General features: G+C 43.2%; 2 protein-coding genes across 8 annotated transcripts; both read left to right on the top strand.

The window, feature by feature from the left end:
* The first annotated feature begins 343 nt into the window (after positions 1 to 343).
* Positions 344 to 14074, top strand: ilf3b (interleukin enhancer binding factor 3b). 7 transcript variants are annotated; one of them, XM_063904039.1, is made up of 19 exons: positions 344 to 440; positions 2354 to 2437; positions 2904 to 3127; positions 3251 to 3425; positions 4036 to 4183; positions 5392 to 5483; positions 5730 to 5789; positions 6429 to 6524; positions 6772 to 6883; positions 6981 to 7075; positions 7153 to 7264; positions 7346 to 7459; positions 7815 to 8020; positions 8431 to 8598; positions 8697 to 8978; positions 9181 to 9313; positions 9423 to 9470; positions 12549 to 12962; positions 13312 to 14074. In XM_063904039.1, exons 2-19 carry the CDS (start codon positions 2435 to 2437, stop codon positions 13464 to 13466), a joined length of 2637 nt encoding a protein of 878 aa, XP_063760109.1. In that variant the 5' UTR covers positions 344 to 440; positions 2354 to 2434; the 3' UTR covers positions 13467 to 14074. The 7 variants fall into 7 exon arrangements, with proteins under 7 accessions (XP_063760109.1, XP_063760110.1, XP_063760108.1 ...); XM_063904040.1 differs by having other exon boundaries at positions 6978 to 7075; positions 8712 to 8978; XM_063904038.1 differs by having other exon boundaries at positions 6978 to 7075.
* A 779-nt stretch (positions 14075 to 14853) lies between these two features.
* On the top strand, positions 14854 to 21460 carry farsa (phenylalanyl-tRNA synthetase subunit alpha). The gene is made up of 13 exons (XM_063902967.1): positions 14854 to 15069; positions 16035 to 16172; positions 16827 to 16925; positions 17004 to 17122; positions 17380 to 17472; positions 17854 to 17982; positions 18219 to 18334; positions 18624 to 18708; positions 18793 to 18892; positions 19321 to 19489; positions 19770 to 19847; positions 19974 to 20088; positions 21088 to 21460. Exons 1-13 carry the CDS (start codon positions 14923 to 14925, stop codon positions 21191 to 21193), a joined length of 1494 nt encoding a protein of 497 aa, XP_063759037.1. The 5' UTR covers positions 14854 to 14922; the 3' UTR covers positions 21194 to 21460.
* Positions 21461 to 24025: the final 2565 nt, after the last annotated feature.

Raw genomic sequence — 24025 nt, 5'->3', positions numbered from 1 at the left:
GTAAAAAGCGCTATATAAATGTGATTTATTATCATAAGTTAATAAGTCAATGAAGATACTAAAATACCATTGATTTTCAGAAAACCCAAAACAAGTGGTCAGCCAACTGTGGCTATAAGGGCTTAGTAATATTCTTGGGGGCCAAAATGGATAATTCCCACTATAATGCTCACTAGGAAATAAGAATATCCTTTTATATTTTACTTTGGTTACACTCGTCAGGCCCAAATTAACACTGAAGTAATTAGCCAGGTGTTGTGGATGGACGATCATTATTAGCCGCGCCCCTAGTTTTTCTACCTTCCGTCATCCTGATTGGTTAACATCACAGTCACGTTGAATATCTGACCAATGAGCATTGTCCCTTTTGATATCGTGGGCGTGTCCAACTTCTGCTGCCTAGACCGGAGCAGCCGTCCATTAGCAGCATCGCCACCACGGTAAGTGAGAAAAAAACACTATGTTTATCCTTTAAAATGAATGGATTTGGTGACGATTAGTTGCTGAACTGCAAGAATCTAACAAAGCATATTACTGTATTATAAAGTATTTGTTTATATGCGCTTTAGGAAGTGATACGTTTGGCTTTGTTCGGCTAAGCTAGCAAGCTAACCGCTAACTATGGGGTCTCCTCGACCATTTTGGTGTTTGATAGGCAACAAAATAATATCTTAACAGAGAAAAAAAATCCCCTTGCGTGTTTGCATGGCTATTTATTGGTCAAAGATGGTAGGTAGGCGGTGTTTTTGTGGTTATGTGAGCATGTCGTCACGTTGCTTTGAACGATGGATGGACCGTTTTTTCCAGTTGGGGGTTGCGTTTAAAATAAAATGGCGTCTGTTTTAAATTCCCCCGATGATGGAGCCTCTGGTTCTGGTTCCAATAACTGCTGGGTTTCTTAATCCATAAGGCACGCTCCAGGCTGGAAAAAAGGTGTTGCGTGAATGCGGGTTTAACAGGTGTAACGGTAGCTTGCAGTGCCACACGTCAGTGACTTGTTGAATGAAACACAAATAAAGGGGAAGTGTTTGTGCTGGTGGTCATTTAACGTAGAGCTATCCCAATAATACCGTGATGTTTTGGACTGTGATAATGTATACCAGGCGATATTGATTGTGTCAGCTGGTATTGTTGAAGATCAGAGTTCGAGTGTATTGCAAGGAATTTGCTTTGGTGTTAATAATAAGGACATGAGTTGCAAGAGAAGATCAAAACATGTGGGATAATATAAAAAATATTTAATAAACGACTTGTCATTAAAGATAATGAGTCATATCTCTAACTGTTTGTGTCCAGGATCCAGACTGATGCTTTCATTATATTTAGATAATGAAAATGGGGTAAATAATCATCATTCAAGTAAGTTTATTGACTAGGTGGATAGTAAAAACTCTCTTGAATATTGAAAATGACATGGCAATACTGCAAAAGTAGCTATGAAAAGACAACACTAACACTATTACTATATACATTCTCATGCCCCTATATTGATATATTGAGCAGCCCTACGTTAACCCCCATGTCTTTGCTGCAAATGGGAAGTAAATAATCCTAATAAGGCTGTAAATCATCTTTAAACACGTTTGCTTTGGACTGTCAGAACTGTTGGTGTGTCACGATTCTTTTTTTTTTAAAGGATGTGGATCCATCCTGCACACTTAACCCTGCTTTTTCCTTCATGACGACATCCTTACCCAGTAGCGGTCACACACGCGCATCATTTGAGGCATCACAGACGAACATCCAGTCAACCATGAAGGAACATTGGTTGACCTATACTCATCGATCAATCACGGCCGCTAGCATTGCAGATGATCATGTAGACCAATCAATCAGTTATTTCTTTAGCTGATTAGCTCACATTTACTTATTTCACAGTAAAATAGGGGGCACATCTCTTGTAAACAGTTCATTCAAAGTGGTGGCGTTTGCATGCCTCTTTGTGGAGATTAACCAATTAGTTAATAAGTCATCCAAGTGTTTGTTGACCAATCATTTCTTTACTCAGGCACACACTCCTGTTTTTTAGAGGCTTGTTTATTACAACTAGCTGCGCGTCTGCCTGGGGACGCAGCGCTGCGTTTAATCCCTGAGGCATGTGTTGCTGTGTCAACTGTTCTCTTTTGTTTCCACAGCTGCTAACCACTTTCTTTACACTGATGGATGAAAGCAGAGTCTTTTCAGAGTGCTTTATCCTGTCCAGTATTTTGAACCTTAGAATACAATTTTTGTGCGTCAACAATGCCCGCCATTCTTTCTTTAGTGGATGTGTTTCATTTGCAGCTTGTTGCAGATTTATTTCCCTCCTTTCTATTTATGTTAAAGCGTTTCAATGTTTTCCCCCTCTGTACAGACGGACTGCAACGTCTGCTGCCGAGAAGACGTTTTTTAACATTCACTTCATAAAGGAGTCACCACTGCTTCCAGACCAACAATGGTAATCACTTCATTTCACTCTTTATTTATTGTGAATCTATGCATCGCTTTCATGTGTGTGTCTATGCCTCTCTGTAGCCATGCAGCCGAAGCACAGGACAATAAATATTCCTCCTAACGTGACGAATAAAGCGTCTCGTCTAATTTAAGTCACAGGACTGGTGACAGTGTTCGGTCGTCTCCCTCTGCCCGGGGCTTTAGGAACACATGCTGCAGCTTCCACTTCAGCGCTCCTCTCTAAATTAAATCTGACTGGCTGCGTATACACTGGCTGGTGTAATCACTGGTGCTAGGACATTTAAATAAAATGAGTGACAGAGAGATGCATTTTCAAGGTTGCCAAAGATTAAAGTTGAGCAGGATTAATGAAGGATAAATCCTGGAACAATTCCAAGGTGCTCAGTGTTTTACGGTTCCGTTATACTCAGTTTCTTCCTTATTAACGTTCCTCTGCTTCTCCCCCGTAGCCTCCTCCAATGCGCCACCGGTCCATGCGCGTCTTCATGAACGACGACCGGCACGTCATGGCCAAACACTCGGTGATCTACCCGACGCAGGAGGAGCTGGAGAGCGTTCAGAACATGGTCTCCCACACAGAGCGTGCCCTCAAGGCCGTCTCTGACTGGCTGGATAAGCAGGAGAAGGGAACATCCAAGTCTGACTCTGATCCCGTGGAAACCGATAAAGACAGGTGAGGAGGCGTCGTGTTCAGTTTGTACAAAATGAGTCCTCGGGTTGTCTGCCTTCTTGGATGATTCTTAATATCCCCCTTTTTATTTATCTGAAAATGACATCTGGTGTGTGTTTTTGACAGTGAGCACAGAGATCAGGCCACCCGCTCTCTGCGTGGTGTGATGAGGGTCGGCCTGGTGGCTAAAGGCCTGCTGCTGAAGGGGGACCTGGACTTGGAGCTGGTGCTGCTCTGTAAGGAGAAGCCCACCATCACTCTGCTGAAGAAAGTCTCTGAGAACCTCCTCGCACAGCTCAAGGTGAGAGCACGGTTCTGCTGTTCAATACCAATCTTCCTCTGACAGGTTATTTGTAATAGAAGAAGATAATAGTCCTTCTTCTGCCCCGGCTACCATAGCTGGGCAGACAGACAACAGGTTCCCAAGAAAAACTCTGCTTTAGGACTTCCGTCCAAAGTTTTAATCAGAAAGCACTGTAAAACACACAAGGTACATTAGTTTCCTGCATGGAAATTATCCAAGATATCATACACTTTCCGCGTGTGCTAACAACCACATAATAAACTGTTAGCTTAATGCTAACCCCTATGGGAAATTACATTGATACGCTAGCGGTTAGCATACATCGATGTAACTAGGAATTTACAACACTGAAGTAAGAGAGCATAAAAACACTTACAGGCATATGTTTTCTTGTACAGCAACAACAAGTAGAAACGTGTGTCTGAATACATGTGGGACTTCTGCATCACTATGGCAACACTGAGGGTACAATATAGAACTCAAAGCATTGTAATTGCTACCTTTGCCCACTAGGTGTCTTTTTGACCTACATAAACAACCGGGCAACACACTCCTATCAACCCGAACATGAGTTAAGTCGCTCCTTAAACACTTTGCACTATCACAGGTGATCACAGAAGACAAGTACGTGGTGACTCAGCACATCCGTGAAGCCAGCATCGTCATCGAGAACACCAGGGAGCCCCCCCTCACCCTCACCATCCACCTGACCTCCCCTCTGGTCCGTGAGGAGATCGAGAAGGCCACCACCGGAGGTAAGCTCCTCCCCGAGGGCCTCAGTGTTTCACAGTGACCCCCCCTCCTCCAGCAGGGGGTCAACCAGTTCAGATAGATATTGTTTATTGGGCCTTCAATGGAGCTAGGGGACACGAATGCACCGTCACTTAACGAAACTCTGCTATGCTTATAGCTCTCTAGACTCTCTCGTAGTTCCATGTGATGTAACTGTACATTTTTGATGGCCCAATATACAGTATAGGGCAGGCAGTTCACTGAAAGGCTTTTCTCCTCCCCCCATCCATCAAGGAAATGAAGGCTTACTGAGAATTTAACCCAAAAATAAAAGACAAGAAAGACCACTTTGTTTGCATGTGTTCTTATCATTGATGATGAACGGTTTGCATTGCAGCAAAAATGAGAAGCAAAACGCGGTGAAAACTGGACGTTAGACCCAACAGCGGGCCATTGACTGTCTCTGGTGTTCGTTAGCAGGGAAGGCGCCGGGTTACAGATAATGTCATGGGACACTTGGACTCTCCTGAACCTAAAATCAAGGGGGTGGCCCCCAGTCATCAGGTGGAAATACACAAAACGTATATGAAAATCAACAAGGACTTCCAGTGGGGGTTCAGCAGGTGTGGAACCATGGCCTTATCTGTAGCTCCGTGCTCACAGTGATGCCCATATTGGGTCTCTTTTACTTTCCTTTTCTTTTTGTAAGCCATCAGTTTTGCTGCAGTGTGGACTTGTTTTGATACCCACGTTTTTGTGCATCTGATAACTTCTGCCTGTGGTTCCAATTCTGATTCTCTCTGTCAAGCCTTCTAGTTTGTCAATTTTTTAGGGACGCTGGACCTTTGACCAACTGGCCGCTCTCTGTCTCGGAAGGGGCAAAGTGCAGTGTACCCAGTATATGGGCAAAGGGGAGGGGCTCCACCTCCTGTTAACGCCAGGAAACCAAAAGCAGACCGTTTTTTTTAATGTAACCACGGAGAGACAAACTCCGGTTTATACCCAATTAGCACTTAGGCTGACTTTAACTACGACCCACTTCACAGCGCTGTCGTTCCTGTGGGTTTTAAGGCTAACTGTTAAATTGACGGTGGTTCTGCACTGGAGGGTTCCCCCTCCCCTTCCCCCTCCTGCCTGTGGTTTGGGAAGGCTGCCTGTGTTCCCCCTGGCCGGCTGACAGAACTCCCCTTGGTCAAACTGTACCTTGTCTTCTTATTCCACCTGCCAATAGAATCGCATTCAGTCAACGATCCCCCGGATGTTCTGGACAGGCAGAAATGCCTAACTGCCTTGGCGTCTCTCCGCCACGCTAAGTGGTTCCAGGTTTGGACCTTGTCTTTATTTGTCTCTAAAAACAGAAGTAGTTTGGTTTTATGCTGTTTTTTGTCTCTTTTATTTGGGCGTTGTCCATGTTTTTTACTCTTCATTTACTCCTTTTGAAGTGTTCTTCCTGTAGTAATACTTGATGATCTGGATGTGTGTTTCCTAGGAAACCTTTGTCATTACCCTGCTGTAGAGTTGCTCACTTAACAGGGGTTTTTTTTTCTAAAGAAGCTGCTTTTTTTTTAGAGTTTCCCTCACAACTCAATCATCCAAAACAAATCTGGGACTAATACACCACGCATCCAGGTGCAATATTTCTCTAACGTCCGTGTTAGTGTGACTGGGTTGTTGTTGTTTTTTTCCACGTTGTATGCAAGCTACTGCAGCACCATTCTGTAGTTTTGGAGAGATTGTTTTAATTTCTTTCGTAGATATTAACCCATTATGGCGTTTCACCTTCAGCTTTCTCACGGTAACACTCAGCGCTTCATCATTTCTGCAGCTTTCGTAGAGTATGTGGTCTCGACTTCCTGCTTATCTGTCACTGTGTGTCCCACCAATCAACAGGAATATTGCACCTTGACTATTTTTCTTTTTCACTAACTTAACCATCTCCCCTTCCAATGACGGCACTTAATGTGGTTTCAAGTTAGTCACACTCTGAATGAAAGCATGTTTTGCACCACAAAGGGAAATGTGTTATATCCAATAACCCCATCAATCATGTTGGCTATTGACTTACAGCCATGAATAATCAAAAGTAGGTTCTTCAAACTTTATATTTGTGTCCTATATCTCACCTAATGACAAAGCTAAGCTGCTTTAGTCTGTGTGGCTTCATTTTGATTTACTTTGATTCATTTTCTGTGTTGCTTCATGCCTCACATAGTCTTCCTCTTTGACTCAGTTTGCTTCTCCTCCTCCCTCCCTTGCTTGTGTCCTCAGGCCAGAGCTAACGGTCTGCGCTCCTGTGTCATCGTCATCCGGACCCTGAGGGACCTCTGCGCTCGTGTTCCCACATGGGCCCCGCTCCGTGGCTGGGTGAGAGAAAAGCATCCTCCTTAGAGTCTAACACACGAGAGTCATTGTGTTAGACTGTGGTTTCTGAGGACCGTTGCATATGTAGAACGTAGAGTTTCACAATTTCAGGTTAAATTTTGTAGGTAAAGTACAGGTGTTGTGTCGCAGAGATCCTATCTGATGCAGTCCCCTTATATCCCTCCGTGTGAGCGTCTTAGCTTAAAAACAGCACCTCATATCCTCCCCCTCTCTGTGCTCTTCTTTGCAGCCACTGGAGCTGATCTGTGAGAAAGCCATTGGCACCGGGAACCGGCCCATGGGGGCGGGAGAAGCTCTGCGGAGAGTTTTAGAGTGTCTGGCTTCAGGCATCCTCATGTCAGGTATGCATGGATTTATATTTAATGTGCTTTTAAAATCCTTTCCTTATTTTGTTTTATAAGTGCTCGGCCATTCAGTCGTCTCCCTGTGTCCCAGAAGGCGCTGGAATCTCTGACCCGTGTGAGAAGGAACCCACAGACGCTATCGGCCACTTGGACCGTCAGCAGAGAGAAGACATCACAGCGAGTGCACAAGTGAGGGAGATGGAGCTGTTTATGTGCACCTCCACATGATAATAGATGCATATTGACACTATTTGTTGTTTCTTCAGCATGCCTTAAGGTTATCAGCTTTCGGACAGCTTCACAAAGTGCTTGGTATGGACCCCCTCCCCTCAAAGATGCCCAAGAAACCCCGTAGTGAGACTCCTATCGATTACACAGGTAAATACTGTCGGTTATTGACTTTGACATTCATGTGCATTTTACATTCCTTTGGTTCTAATGATGTACCTGTGTGTGCAGTACAAATCCCACCCAGTACGGCGTACGCTCCACCAATGAAAAGGCCCATTGAGGAAGAGGAAGGGATCGATGACAAGAGTCCAAATAAGAAGAAGAAAAAGCTGCAGAAGAAATGTAAGTGCCATTTCAGCTCCTGTGTTTGTTATCAACCACCCCTCTATCAAAACGGGCCGTATAAAGTTCTGTTTGGGACGGAAAATGTTGTGATTTAAAGGATTATTCTGCCAAGATGTGTCTGTTTGTTATTAAGTCAAATAAGTATTCATATCTTATACTGCAGTGGAACTTTTTATATGGTGATTCATACTTCTCCTTTTTGTATTTAAGCTGGTGTTATTTGAATTCCATTGGCTTTTTAAAAGAGCAATTTGAAAATGTTTGACTCTAAAGCTTTGATCTAACACCTGATTGAGAAAAATAATGAGCCGCTGACCCATTGTTCTAACTGTACGTCCTGCTGTGACCCCAGCTCCAGAAGAGAAGGCGGAGCCTCCCCAGGCTATGAACGCTCTGATGAGGCTCAACCAGCTGAAGCCGGGTCTCCAGTACAAGCTGATCTCTCAGACCGGCCCGGTTCACGTTCCCGTCTTCACTATGGCTGTAGAAGTGGACGGAAAGACCTTCGAGGCTTCCGGGCCGTCCAAACGCACCGCCAAGCTGCATGTAGCTGTAAAAGTGAGCACAGGCAATTGAACTGTTCAATACGGCAATGCTTATAACCCGTGCATTGTTACTCATACACTTTAGGATTATAAAACGCCGTACATATCACCTACATCATCTGTTCATCATCATAAATACTAATAAACCACTGAATATATTGTAGTGCAATGTGCCTTTTATATTTATACCTTACTTTATTGTGGTAATTTAAATATGTATTATTATTTAAAATGTATTTTTTTAAAAAGTGTATTTTATTTAAACTTGATGCACATTTTTACTTCAATATTTGTACTTTTATATTATCAAAATGGAGCAATTAACACTAGACTTAATTTTCCCGCGAGATGTCTAAAGAATCATTAGTCGTTTTTTTTGATTTGCCCAGTTTTGTTTGTAACCGAAATGGATGTGTGTTGCAGGTCCTGCAGGACATGGGCCTGCCCACAGGAGTGGAAGTGAAGACCGAGTCGATAAAATTGGAGGAGGCGGTCGTAGCTGTCACCGTGGAGGAAGTGAAACCGGTGATAACACCCATCGAACCTCCCAGCACTGCCACAGCCAACGCAGACGGCAGTGAAGCTGTTGAGGTACATTTTGGGCATGAAGATGGGCTTCTTCTCGGGGGTGGGGTGGGGGTGGGAGTGGGGTGCACAAAATAACACTGACCTTGTCTCTAAACTGTCAGACTGCTCGCCAACAGGGACCAATATTGACTAAACACGGGAAAAACCCCGTGATGGAGCTGAACGAGAAGCGCCGCGGCCTGAAGTACGAGCTCATCTCGGAGACGGGAGGAAGCCACGATAAACGCTTCGTCATGGAGGTGGATATCGACGGGCAGAAGTTTCAGGGCACCGGGTCCAATAAGAAGGTGGCGAAGGCGTACGCTGCTCTGGCTGCTCTGGAGCGGCTCTTCCCAGAGGGCTCTTTAGCCGAGGCTGCTAAAAAGAAAAAGGGACCACCAATGGTAAGCACGCTGGAAAAGGAAATAATATCAAAGGTGGTTATCAGTTATTGTTTCCCATACAGCACACTGGGGCTCAGTTAGCGCTTTGGCAGACCCGGGTTACACTCTGAACTATAGAAAATAAAGTTAACATATTTGTTTTCAATGAAGGTAAAACGTTGTGAACGTATCAGCACTACTGAAACATTTCTTTCCTCTTCAGCACACTCCAGGTTTCGGCATTATGGGAGCCTCGGGGGCCGGAGATGCTGCTTCACCCAGGGGCCGAGGGAGAGGCAGGGGAGGCCGTGGACGGGGCAGGGGCTTCAATAACGGAGGAGGCTATGGCCAAGGAGGTAAAAAAAAAAAACCCTCTTTTCTCTGCAGCAGACGCAGCGTAACAAGCCAGTAGCAATGATTGACAGGGCGTCTGATCAGCATATTAAATGTCTCTCATCCCGCTAGGTGGCTTCGGATCGTATGGTTACGGGAACAATGCTAACTCCGGATACAGTGAGTATTCATTTTAATCCTGGTTTTACTGGATGTTTAGTTTTGCTGGTTGACTGAATGGTTTAAAAAAAAAAGCCCTGTGTCTTTTCCTAACCACTTTTCTTAACCTCAGTGAAAAAGACCATGAGGTTAAGGAAAGGTGTGAAGAAGGAGAGTTCATCAAGACTTAAGGAAAGAGACTGCACTGACACACGTCAGTCTGATGAGACAAAGGACACTATTGACTCTGCCGTGAAGAACCTAAGATGTTCCATAGATGGTCTATTAAAAGCTCATCTAGATATTTAGCCCAGTGAGTTCACAGGGCGCTGTTTAATGCGTTCAAATACTCCGTAAACACTACGAAATGTCGACTAGTTGATCATTTTCATTGAGTAGCGTAAAGTTTAAGTTCTAAAAACATAAGCACTTCACAGGTTATAGCATAGGATGTTTAAGGAGCACTTTAACTCACTTTTAAGCATTCTGTCATGTGATAATGACTGTAAAGTGATCAAATAAAGTCATGTTAGAAATATACAGCCGTGGAAAACATGAATGAACTCACTTCAGCATTATCATCTCCTCTTGTTTTATTATTGTATTCTATAAACTACTGACATTTTTCCTCTGTGCTGAAATTCAACAAACACTGGACTGGCTGCTGTACATGTAGAGACAAAGATTTAAGAAACATTCGGAGTGGTCTCTTAGTTTTTCTGGAGCTGTATGTGTCAGGGGCCAGGGCTCTGATTAAAACCACTCTTATGTGTGATGTTGACTTACCTAGAGATTTTTGCCTAATTATAGAAAAGTTTAGCTCCAGGAATCACGGCGATTTTTCCCAGTTCCATGGTTTTACATTTCTCTGCTTTAAGCCACAGGATTGAATCTGTTTTTTGACAAGCCGACCTCTTAAGAGAAGCCCTTTTCTTCCCTCTGAGGACTGACCTACCAGAGCGTGACAGGAGCAGAGAAATCTAAACATAAAAGAAATCTGACCAAACGAGTCATTCAACTGCCTCCTTTTACGGCAGATAAAAAAATCCAAATAAACAAAATCTAATTTTGATTTTTTTTTTCCCTTCTCTGCCCTGTCTCACTCTTTAGGTGACTTTGTCTCAGACTGCTATGGCTACCACGAGTTTGCGACATAAATCCTCCCCCAGTCTTAGAAAACCAAAAAACAGTCCTGTAGAGAGAGCGTAAAAAAAATGGACACATTTCTCAGTAGTGTTCCAGCAGCATCATGAGCTCCCTTCACCACCAAGTCCGCATCGCTGGGATTAAAGCGACACCGACCACTCCTCCACCCAATCCACTTGTCTTGTCCTCGGGGAGTCTACCTGCCACTGCATGCATGTAGAAATAAGTCTGTGGATGTCACCGGACCCCACTAAACTGCAGATTTATTGGTGACGACGACCATGTGCAGGCCTGGGGCCAGGGCTTTCGTGTAGGCCTGGGGCCAGGGCGTTCGTATCTGTTTATTTGGATCATGATTAAGTGAAGGCCTCCTGGAAAACATCACACTGCCTTTTAGATTATTGTCAAGACTGCATCACTGTCTCTATACTGTTTACTTATACCAGAAGACTGGCGAATCATGACTATGGCTGCAGGATTATGAAGAAATGACTGCCTTTGTGATATTGGAAGGAATGATCCCTTTGAACCATTACTCACATAATCATGACTTGCCAAACAAGGGTCTGTAGAATACTGTTGGTTGGCCTGCAGCACAACAATATGTACAGTATCTCACAAGTGAGTACACCCCTCACATTTTTGTAAATATGTTGTATCTTTTCGTGGGACAACACTGAAGATATGACGCTTTGATACAATGTGAAGTAGTCAGTGTTCAGCTTGTATAACAGTGTAGATTTGAGGTTCGGGTTTAGAAACATTAATGGCTGTGTTGAGTTATCTTGAGGGCACAGCAAATGTACACTGTTATACAAGCTGAACACTGACTACTTCACATTGTATCAAAGCGTCATATCTTCAGGGTTGTCCCACGAAAAGATATAATACAATATTAAAATGTGAGGGGTGCACTCTTGTGAGATACTGTCATTGCTATGTTTTTACCCATTTACCAAATATTGTGCTTACTAGCGTTAGGATATGGCAACAGTCCAAATTGAGATAACGCTTGGAGTAATTGTGCAGCCCTAATCTTGACCTGTTTTTATTCAATGTGCCACCGTTCTCTCACTTCCAATCAAGACTGAGATGGTTTCCTTTTTTCATATCTGGTTTTTGTTTTTGAAAAAAGGTCTCCTTGTTTCTATAGAATCTGCTGTTTGTGTCATATCCAGCTCCACTGACTGCATGATGGTCTTACTTTGGTAGTTGCAGTATCTCCTCTCTAACAGCAGTAGAAAATGAACTGTTGGCACTCATTTTGCACACACACACACACACACACACACACACACACACACAGACTGTTGCTGAATTGGGAAATATTTGTGAAAGGAAGACTTGCTTTGGCTGTTTTTTATATGTCTTTGTTTTTTTTAAATAAATGTGATGTCACCATTCATAAGTGTGTTACTCCAGGGTCTGATTTAATTTAGTATGTGTTTATACGGTGGAGCACTAATGACTCCTCTTAAGCTCTTCTGGGTTCCCTCGTCTCCAAAGTCAATGGATTTTTTTTCAAAGAGTTTTTGATTCGAAGCCTGAAATGAGATCTGTGATTTACACACGATTTAAGAGATTATATGTCTGCAGCTCCTCTGTAAAAGTACCAGTTGCTAACAAGTGGCTCAATGAGATCACTGAATGTCATCAAGCCAAAATTAGCCACATTTAGCTTAGCGTGGTGACGTGAAATCCTGTGATTACTTCTGGATTTATGTTTGATAAATGATGTTAATATGTAGGGATTATCCTCCAGAACGAATCGTGCGTTTGCCACAGATCTTATTTTCTGCAATATTCCAAAATCAAAAGGAAAAATCCCATTAGCTTTTTGTAGACGGAGCTGTTGCTATGCTGACTTCCTGTTACATCATCCTTGCACCACTCTCTATAAATACAATATATCAAGTTTGGCCCAATTTAAGATTGTGCCGTGTTATTTCCCAGGTTACTACAACAACGGTGGCACGAATGGAGGGGCGGGGGCATCGACCAGCCCTTCCGGGGGCCCTCCAGCCAGCACCCCCCCAGCTCAGAACTCCTACGGTTCATACTACCAGAACGATGGTGCCTACACTGCCACTCCTGCCGCCAAAGCCCCAAAAAAGAAACCCCCCATGCACAAGGCCGGGAAGGCTGCTTTTCCCGGTCCTCCGGGGGCAAACAGTGGGTCTGCAGAGGGGTACCAGCAGGTCAGCAGCCCCTCAGGACAGGGAGCTTATAACCAGTACAGCCAGGGCTATGGGCAGGGGAAGAAGAGTTTCAACCAGAGCCAAGGGGGGGCAGGGGGATACTCGTACAGCACTGCCTATCCCAGCCAGGTGACGGGGGGAGCTGGCAGCCAAGACTACAGCTATGATGGTGAGTAAGGGGATTTTGGTGTTTGGTCATTTCTATACACCAAATGATTCTTTCTTCCCTTGTGTTAAACCGCTTGAGCGTTGCCTTTCCTGTAGTGCGTTATATAGGTTTTAGTGCATGTAAATGGTCTGCAGAGGCTAAAATCCTAAAGTTCCCTCCAAACTGGGCTCTGGTTTCGTGAAAAGAGGGGCTGCAGCACAGGTCGATGAGAAAAACCCAGAGCTTTTTGAACATTAAAGCATGGAGACATGTCCCAGGAGAGACGAATATGTCCTCCATTACGATATGATGTATAAAAAAGGAAACTTTTGCAAACAATCCTAACTCGCGTCACACACTCTCCTTGCAGGTTTCAACAGCCAGTCCAGTTACAACTCACAGAGCGGAGGTGGAGCAGGAGGAGGCGCCAACAACACCCAGGGCTTCGGCACCAACCACTCTCAGTACCACAACCCAGTGGGCTACGGCCGGGGCGACAGCAGCATGAACTACCAGTACAGATAAACTGTCTCCCCCTCTGTGAAGCGCCGGTGTCTCGAGGTTCTCCAAAGAAAGTGATTGACGGCTTTACTGTGCTCTCTGCCTTTTCCATGTCTGCTTCTAACGTGCTTTTGGGTTTAACTGTAGCACATGTGGGCACTAACCGAGGTGCGTGGACTGTGTAGGAGTCGGAGTTTCTGTTTCTGTGGTCTGGTCAGTGTTGTGGTTTTAGTTTATTCTCTTATTTTTTTAAAAGTCATACTACCAGTCCTCATCAGTGAATACGAAGGCTGATACTTCAAAGCACTCTGACTCGATTTCCTTTCTGAAGATTTGTGCGACTCTTTATTTTCCCTCGTGTGAAACTCGAAACATCTCGCACTTTTTTTTAAATCTACAAAGGTTGTTTAAATCTGTTCAATAGCACTGCTTGTAATTTCGGCTTATTTTGTAATGACCTAACGTGATGTAGTTATTTTGTTAAATGGTTTTTGAGGTTACTGGAAGATACCCGTACATTCTGATGTTCAGTCCACGTTTCTGCTCAATGTAGCTTTTTCATTGGGTGAGATTTGGTCCTGTTAATGTATAACAAAGTGTGTTTGTATTAATAAAGGATTTTTATTTTGAAAGCGTGTCTTTAGTAGAGTTTTTCTTAGATTCAAGCATCCCTGCAATTGATAATATTTATATAAAGTGGGAAATACATTTAAAAGCTCCACTGATAGCGATTTTTCAAAAACAATGCCATCCAGGAATGTTATTTTACCTTAATACATGACCATATTGAGATTTCAAAAGCGGGGGTATGGCATTCTTATTTTTTATATTTAAAAAATATGCAGTATCTCTCCGAAAGATATATTTAAAATTTAAAAAAGTTAAATGGGCTTCATATTTAATACAAATCCAAAAATTAGAATCTGAATATTTATTCTGACGGAAATAGGTTTGGTGATTTCATTATAGTAAAAAATACAAAGATAAAATAATATGAAAATGTTTCTGTATAAAAAAATTGTACTCAAATATATAACAAACTTGTAAAACTGTATATTACATCAGATGTGGGAGAAGTACTTGAGTAAAAGTAGAAGTACCAGTGTAGGAATGTTACTTGAGTAAACGTAGAAAAGTATTAGAGGTATTACATACATGTACTTGAGTAAAAGTACTCCACATACCTCTGAATTGTAGTGGAGTAGAAGTACAAAGTAGCATAACATGGAAATACTAGTACCTCAAAATTCTACTTAAGTACAGTTCTTGAGTAAAGATTAAAAGTAAACAGAAGAACACGTAACTTATCGTTTTCAATAATACAAAAGAATATGTTTTTAAAAAACAGGAATAAAAGGTCTCTTTAAAATGAACTCGTTATTACGGTAATCGGTTTCCTGTGTCGCTCTACTCCAATACTTTCGGCCTCTGAAGGATCAACGTCACATCCGGTCTCTTTGGGTCCTCGCAGGTTTCCAACATGTCGGACACCGGTGTGCTGGAGACTCTCCTGCGGAGGATCGAGGCGGCGGACGATGGTGTGGACAGCCTGAAAACAGCCTCCAGCCTCGGGGTGGATCACCAGGTCCTCGTCGGAGCCGTGAAGAGTCTTCAGGCCCTCGGAGATGTGAGTTTCCCGGGAGGAGAGGCAGCGGAAGTCGGTCTGCAACATGTTCCTCTTGCGATGATGCAATGTTACTGTCAGAGCAGTGTGGATAAACAGGGATAGAGAGAGAAAACATGCTGTTACATTCAGGGCTCTACTTAAGTACAATTTGGAGGTACTTGTACTTTACTTGAGTATATGCCTCTTGTAGGCAGATTAAGATTAATGATGGTAAATATAATCAGCCCTTAAATCAGACTGTAGTTCACCTGGAGTAAATCCAGCAGCTACCCTGCAGTATACAAAGCCATTCAAACTAACTTTACTCAAGTACAAGATCTGAGTACTTCTACTTTTACTCAAGAACAAGACCTGAGTACTTCTACTTTACTCAAGTACAAGATCTGAGTACTTCTACTTTTATTCAAGTACAAGACCTGAGTACTTCTACTTTACTCAAGCACAAGATCTGAGTACTTCTACTTTACTCAAGTACAAGACCTGAGTACTTCTACTTTTACTCAAGTACAAGACCTGAGTACTTCTACTTTACTCAAGCACAAGATCTGAGTACTTCTACTTTACTCAAGTACAAGATCTGAGTACTTCTACTTTTACTCAAGAACAAGACCTGAGTACTTCTACTTTACTCAAGTACAAGATCTGAGTACTTCTACTTTACTCAAGTACAAGATCTGAGTACTTCTACTTTTACTCAAGAACAAGACCTGAGTACTTCTACTTTACTCAAGTACAAGACCTGAGTACTTCTACTTTTACTCAAGTACAAGATCTGAGTACTTCTACTTTTACTCAAGTACAAGATCTGAGTACTTCTACTTTTACTCAAGTACAGTGCAGTACTTGAATAGACGCACTTAGGGTCTTTCTACCTCTGAGTAAAACACGGTCCATGTAACCCGTGATGATGAGTATGATTCGTTAAAGTCTGTCTGAAATGAGCTTGTTTGTTTCTCTCCGTCCAGTTAATCTCGGCCGAGCTGCGCTCCTCGAAGCACTGGGAGCTGTCGGGGGAGGGAACAGAGATCGCGGAGCAGGGCAGCCATGAAGCCCGGGTCTTCAGCTCCATCCCTCCGGAGGGTCTGCCACAGAGCGAGCTCATGGTAGGTGCACTGCAGTGGGATCAACATCACCTGAAGCAGGGCTGACACTGGTGGGGACATTCAGACTGGTTTGGGTTTCAGGTGTAAGGGAAAGGAAAGGAAAATTGGCTCCTATTGCTGAGTTTTAGTCACCACCGCATATATTATAAGATATATATACTTCAGGATATCTCTGAAACCTTGCTCTTAAGAAATGGTTCCTTGAATTCCACTGAATTATCTACATCCAGTAGATCGATTCATCAGTCCACTAATTGATTAATTAATTAACTTCTTGTTGAACAAATGCTTTTAGTTTCTATCTTTCTGAATGTGAGGATACCTTGTTGTGGTAAACTCAAAGTCATACATCTCTATCAGACATCAGTAGCAGCATGGGAGCAAAGCTGTGGAACGAAATGGCAGCAAAACTTAAATTAGCCGCTTAAATACTCTTTAAAACCCCAATAAAAAAAATCCAAATTCCCCTTTAAGACGCTAGTTAGCTTAGCTTAGTGGTGAAAAGCTCTAATCTGCGCTTGGAAACATTTACATCTATAACAAAGGCTAGAAAACTATGTCATTTTACTTGTATAAACACGGTATAATGTTGTAATTCTGAGTGTTTCATATTATCAGTAACGCTGATGTGTCCCTCTGTTTGTCCCCATGCAGAAACTGTCCTTCGGGAAGATCGGCTTCAGCAAGGCCATGTTCAACAAGTGGATCAAATTGGACAAGACTCACGAGGGCGGCCCGAGGATATTCAGGAGTGTACGTTTAAATCACGTCTTTTATTATCATGTCCTCGTGTGGTCCCGATTCTAAACTAAGACGTGTATGTGTGTGCAGGTGGAGAGCATCGAGGACCAGGTGAGAGAGAAGCTGATCCTGGTTCAGAGCGGAAACACCGCCCAGCTGGAGGAGAAGGAGAAGAACGAGCTGAAGAAGAGGAAGCTGCTCTCTGAAGTGTAAGTCCTCCTCTCACCTTCACACACACACACACACTGGTGGTGGTGATGTGTGTGTGTGTGGTTCATGTCCACCACCAGGGGGCAGTGGAGGGTTTGTTGTGGCTCAGTGGCAGCTGTCCCTCTCAGCATGAGGTCTGGATCATATTTGAAACAGAATTTAAATTAACAACAGTGCAGTGCTGTGGATCTCTCAAGACTTAGCTACCCACGGTATCTTTATGGTTGTTCGGATTTCTTTTTTCTTCTGTGTTTAGGACGGTGAAGTCCTACTGGATCACTAAAGGCAGCTGCTTCAGCACCACCATCACCAAACAGGAGACGGAGCTCACTCCTGAGATGATCGCAAAGTGAGTCCAGTTATTTTACAGCATGAAGTGTGTCCTGTCTGTCCTCCTCTGTCTGTCAGTGACGGAGCTCAGGACCTCAGACTCGGACACAGAGGAACATCAGCCCTTTTAAAGGGGACGGGTCCAAAGATCTGGACTCTGTCCTAAAGGCAGGGCAGGACAAGATGATTGTTACCGAATGTTGAAAAGTATAGGGTTGAGATGTGCTGGATGTAAATTAGCATTAAATTGGCATTTTTAGGACTACAATTTGTACTCTACACTTGTGTAAGTGTAATCATAATGTTGTGTGTTTTAACACAAGCCGGGATGAAATGTTTTTTGAATAGCAGAACTCAAGCTGCTGTCTTACCCTCTTCATTACTCGCCGTGTTGTTTCAGTGGCAGCTGGAAGGAGAAGAAGTTCAAGCCGTATAACTTTGAGGCCCTCGGCGTAGCCCCCGACTGTGGACACCTGCACCCCCTGATGAAGGTCCGCACCCAGTTCAGACAGATCTTCCTGGAGATGGGGTGAGTGGCCGTCAATGGCACAGATACACGTTGACCCTTAACCACTGACAGCAAGCGTTGGGTTTGTTTTATTTTAGGTAATTTAAGTAATCTCTGTTTCCAATTCATTAGTTATTTTATTTTAAAGAGAAAGGAAAATGTTGAGCTTTGCGTTGTACATGTTGTGTATTCACTTCAATACACATTTGATGTCTAAAGAACAAAACTGACAACTTGACCCTCTCTGCCTCCTGCAGCTTCACAGAGATGCCGACCAACAACTTCATCGAGAGTTCCTTCTGGAACTTCGACTCTCTGTTTCAGCCGCAGCAGCATCCGGCCAGAGACGCCCACGATACCTTCTTCCTCTCCGGTGAGGATCTTTTGAGTCCTACAGTTCAAGGCTTTCCTTTATTGTCACATGGACAACAGCTCATCTGAACTCCAAAACTCCTCCAACCGTTTATCAAACAATATATGTAACACACAAAGACAAAAGTCACACACTGGTCCAAACGAAATGTAGTAAACTGTGCGTAAAACAGAGGAAATTGTGAAATTGAATACCGTAAAGTAAAACACCGCCTATAACTCTGGGTCGTTGTGCATGATGTACCTAAGTCACTTGTCATGGTTATGGACTCCGAGCATTATGTTTCCAGACCCTGCTCTCGCCCATGAGTTCCCGCAGGAGTACCTGGAGAGAGTGAAGAAGGTCCACTCAGAGGGAGGCTTTGGATCACAAGGGTGAGACTTTTCATAACAAGTCAAATTAATCAGCGTTGAAATAAAAACTGTAACAAAGGGATTTAACATCCCGCTGTCTCTCAGGTACAAATACGACTGGAAGATCGAGGAGGCTCAGAAGAACATCCTCCGCACGCACACTACAGCCGTCAGCGCTCGCATGCTCTACAAACTGGCTCAGCAGGTGAGACACACACACCTACACACACTTTTTAAAGGTTTCATGTATTTCTTCTTATCATAGAACACCATCATTTGTTCCTTGAATTCATCTCAAGACATTAGAAGCAAATCCATGCAGCCAGGATTCCAGCTTGTTAGTAAAACCTTCCCAACAGTGGAAGCTGTTTTTTGCTTTTGGACAAAATCAATGCAATGACGCAAATGCTCAAAATGTATTTATTTACTTATGTTTTACTTTTACTTGTATGAAAATGTATTTGCCTGAAGGAGGGAGGAGGGAACAATTATTGTAACCGTCTGTCATTTAAAACCCAAAGAGTTTCCAGATATATAATGATATGTATAAGGTTGAGTTTAATTTTAGATTAAATTAACCCAGAGGCTCTTCTCTCTCTCTCTCCCCCCCCCCACACACCTCCCCGCCTCCAGGAGAAGTTCACCCCCGTGAAGTACTTCTCCATCGACCGGGTGTTCAGGAACGAGACGTTAGACGCTACACATCTGGCCGAGTTCCACCAGATCGAAGGCGTGGTCGCCGACTACGGACTCACACTGGGAGACCTGATGGGGATCCTGCACCAGTTCTTCACCAAACTGGGTCAGCAGGGAGGGAGAACTAACTAAAGGGAATTAGGGACTTAGAGGGGCTCAATAATAATGTAGCATTAAATCAGATGGTGTTTATAAGAGTAATGAAACAACACGGTGAATATAACCAGTGATGGAGGAGGTTTCAGATCCTACTATCTAAAACCACACTGTAAAAACTCTTCTAGTAAGCAACACTTTTTCCCTGAGGAGTGTAGTGGAGGTGAAGTCAAAGTAACTCTTTAGTAAGTCTTATTAAAAAGACTAAAATGTTGTTGTTCTTCTTCTAGGAATTACCAAACTGCGCTTCAAGCCCGCCTACAACCCGTACACAGAGCCCAGCATGGAGGTGTTCAGCTACCACGAAGGTACGGTTCAAGTCCTCCAGATAATTGACCCTCTCTTAATCTATAGTGGAGAGTTTTGAGGAACTTTAAGAAACTTTGTAGGTTTTATTTGAGTTCAGTGTTTATAATTTGTCTCCCCACACACAGGACTAAAGAAGTGGGTGGAGGTGGGAAACTCGGGGGTGTTCAGGCCGGAGATGCTGCTGCCGATGGGTCTCCCTGAGGACGTCTCTGTGATCGCCTGGGGTCTGTCTCTGGAGAGGTAAACTCAATATTAAACACTTACCTGCATGTGTTTGTGTAAACGATGCGTCATTAATCAGTTTAAATGTAAGGATTACAGGATCGTGGTTCATTCTGCACGTCATCCGCCCGCTCACTGCGTCTGAGATCAAACCTGACCCACATCTCACACATTTAGGGTTTTCAGAATCAGGAATTGTTTTTTTCCTCGGGAGAAATTCGATGTTTTTTCCAAAGGGATTTTTCTGTGTTTGGAATATTGCAGAAAATAATCTGTGGCAAAAACACATGTTTACTTACACCACTACATGATGTTTGCAGTCAAGAGCTAATGTTGGGCTATAAAGGAACTACAGCACGGTCACATGACTTCACGTCACCACCGCTAAGCTAAAGGAGGCTAATGTTGGGCTATAAAGGAACTACAGCACGGTCACATGACTTCACGTCACCACCGCTAAGCTAAAGGAGGCTAATGTTGGGCTATAAAGGAACTACAGCACGGTCACATGACTTCACATGACCACCGCTAAGCTAAAGGCGGCTAATGTTGGGCTATAAAGGAACTACAGCACGGTCACATGACTTCACGTCACCACCGCTAAGCTAAAGGCGGCTAATGTTGGGCTATAAAGGAACTACAGCACGGTCACAGACTTCACATGACCACCGCTAAGCTAAAGGAGGCTAATGTTGGGCTATAAAGAACTACAGCACGGTCACATGACTTCACGACACCAAAGATAAGCTAAATCTTCGTATCGTAAATTAGAAGTGTCATCAAAAGTTCTAAAATGCCACCTAATTTCTGGGTTTTCGGTCTCATTCCTGCACCTGTATTTGAGATTTACTTAAGGATAAAAGACATGTAGTGAGTCTCTCTAAGCTAAGTAAGTAATCCTTTTATCTTCCACTCAGCCGGTTTTTCTATGCCCTCAGACTCTGAAATAGACCGGCACACACTCTGGCCTCTGTTGTGGCGGAGGCCTGCGTAACAACAACTGTTTCTCCCTTTCAGACCGACCATGATTAAATACGGTATCAACAACATCAGAGAGCTGGTGGGACACAAGGTGAACCTGCAGATGGTGTACGACGGCCCCATATGTCGCCTGGAGTCCTGAGATCCACCCCATATTTATCATTTACCTTTCCCCCGGGACACCTGATTCGACCCCAGGCCAATAAAAAAATTTGGCCTGAAAGCAACAAAGACTGGACCTCAGGAAACTTCTACCACCCAGGAGCTGCCTTTGTATGAACTCTGTGAGGCCAGGAAAGGCTGCTTTTTCTATTAAAAACACCCTGGTTACTACAGAAAATTAAAGATGTGTACAGCATATTATAGAGTGTGACGAAGGTTCAATAAAAAGCTTTTTTCCAGATTCCAATGCAAGCTGTCTTGTGTGTTTGATGCAGTAGTTTGTTGTTGTTGTTGTTGTTGTTGTTGTTGTTGTTTTGACAAATTGTATACGTTTTATGCCAGCTATCCAAACTCTGACTTGACTTTGAATACCTCAAAATGTTACTTTCACAACTAAAAGTATTTTAGAAATCTTTTCTAAGCTTGATGAAAAGTCTCCGATTAGCTACAATGCTAATGTTAAACGCACACATTATGCTAACAGCTGTTAGCATAAATACCTTTTCATGTTTTTTTTACATTGAACTTAAAATAATACTTCAAATTATAAGTGAAAACTTGATGAAGATACATTTTAGATTTAAATATATGCATTATATCATGTAAAATAGTTCCACCTGCGAAAAACAACCCGATATAGAAATCCGTATTAAAGCTGCCTATTGTTTTGACTGATTAGCGAATATTTTTTGTATAGAATTTGCTTTTTAGAATGTGACATTTTCTCTAATTTACTGAAATATCAGAACCATTTCTAAGTTAAAGCTGTGTGTTTGTAATGGGGAAGATTTGCGCTAACACAGATGACATGTACCGTCGCTGGAAAAGATGTCTTTGTTATTTAAGAGATTAAACCTGTAGATGTTTCTAAGAATGGGGGACACACCTTTCATAATATATCCAAGGAAAGTTCTCTGTGCCGGACTCGAGTTCAGAGACAGTTCGTAGCTTCATTTAACTCACTAAGCTCTGAGAACTGACCTGGCATCGGACGGTTAGACAAGAGTTGTGAGTTTCTTCTCCAGCTGCAAAATAGGTTGTGATTTCCCGCGTAAAAACCAAAAGGTAACGTCTAAGCATGAGAAGTACAATCTGGTAAATAAATGAGAAATGATCCGACTTTCCTAGCATGCCACACACCTACACACACGTTGTTGTGCTATAATCAGCACAGGTATGGCCCCTGAATTTCCACACGGGGGGGGGAATCCACCTGCGCGCGTGACACCTGCATTAAAGGGTCGCAGGATTAAGTCGTGTTGTGTACATGCTTTGAGTTTCTGGAACTCTGTTAAATCCTCGCCTTAAACTAATCTCCTCAGTGGCTTGAAATAACTTTTTCCCCAAGTGGGTGACAGGTTTACTACAGATCATGTAGAAACCTCCAGCAAGCGTCTGGCATTCTTTTTGCAGAACATTACGAGCGGTAAAAAAAGACCCCAGAAAAGACATCAGTAGTTTTCACCAGAATAAAATGTTTTATACTCAGAAAGGATTTTCTGTGTCTCACACTGAAACATGCATTAGCTCCATTTTGATATTGTCTTACAGCCACTTTCTACTCTTTATTAAACTGCTTTTAACACGTCTGACAGCTTCTCTTGGAAGCAGAGGCACACATAGACAATATCCAGTGACCTTCCCCAGTAATCCCATTTCTCAGGAGGCTTTCCCCTCGATATATATGTGAACAAGAGACGTACTTATGCAAATGATCAAGGTAACGGCACAGAGTAGTCAACAAAACCCTGGTGCTGTGTCTCAATGTGTGCACCTCTGTACTTTTGAGGGTATAAGTGCATCTCATAACGGTCCAAAATTAGAGTTCGGAAAGCTGGATACTTCCCACCCTCAATCTTGGCTACTGGCAGAAGCTAGCCACAATTGCAGTTGCGATTATACAAACAAAAGAGCTTTCATTTTTGAATAAGTGCACCACTATAGTGTTGTTGGAAAGAAGCCACTTATTTTTGGGAGATTTATTGAGCAATCTGTAATGACTTGCTTCCAAAACGATTAGGTTTCTAGCTAGCTCGCTAAAGGCTACCCGGTCGAAATATGAAGTGTACGAATATGAATTAAAGTGTACCAAAGGAAGTATGCGAATTGAGACACAGCGTAGGTTTCTACACATATAGCAACCACCTCTTATCAGGCTCATCACTGCCAACTGAAACTGTCTCATGTGCCATAATCCCAACAATCGGTTGCCAGGTCATCAAGGCTTCCCACGCTCACGGTCCTTTAGCAAACATCAGAACTCTTTCGCGCCACTGATCTCGGTGAACCCGGGGCTGTTGTTAAAAGCCAGAGAGAAGTGACCTGTAGGGCTGGGATGGTGCGGGAAGAACGATGGGATGTACGGGATGGCAGCCATCAGCATCGGGCTGGATGCCGAGCTCTCCTCGAGGGGAAGAGGGATCAGCACCTCGTCCTGGTCCCACACGTGGAAGGCATTGTGAGCGAACGGGTGCACCGATGGAGCATGGCTGGGGACCACGCGCTGGCTCTCTTTTTCCTTTTCCTCTTCACCAGTCGGACCCAACACACACTCTAAACAAGGCAGACATTGGTTAGTTTATAGATTTAATTTGACCAACAATAAAAGGATATGTCAGGTAAATGGCTGCTGTGTTTTAATGTCATGAATCAATGATTTTAGGGTGCATGGGGTTATGGGGTTTTTTGGACACAGCTAGCTAACTGTGAAATACCGTTAGCTAAAATAATAATGCTCAATGGTTAAAGAAATGGTTCAATGTTTAAATTAGTTAGCTTAAAGTATAAAATAAAGGGGAAAGTAGCTTAAATG

Source organism: Eleginops maclovinus, chromosome 16 (assembly GCF_036324505.1).
Source record: "Eleginops maclovinus isolate JMC-PN-2008 ecotype Puerto Natales chromosome 16, JC_Emac_rtc_rv5, whole genome shotgun sequence".
NCBI classification, from domain to species: domain Eukaryota; kingdom Metazoa; phylum Chordata; class Actinopteri; order Perciformes; family Eleginopidae; genus Eleginops; species Eleginops maclovinus.
The sequence above is the reverse complement of the archived record's forward strand: the minus strand, read 5'-3'. Positions and strand labels throughout refer to the sequence as shown.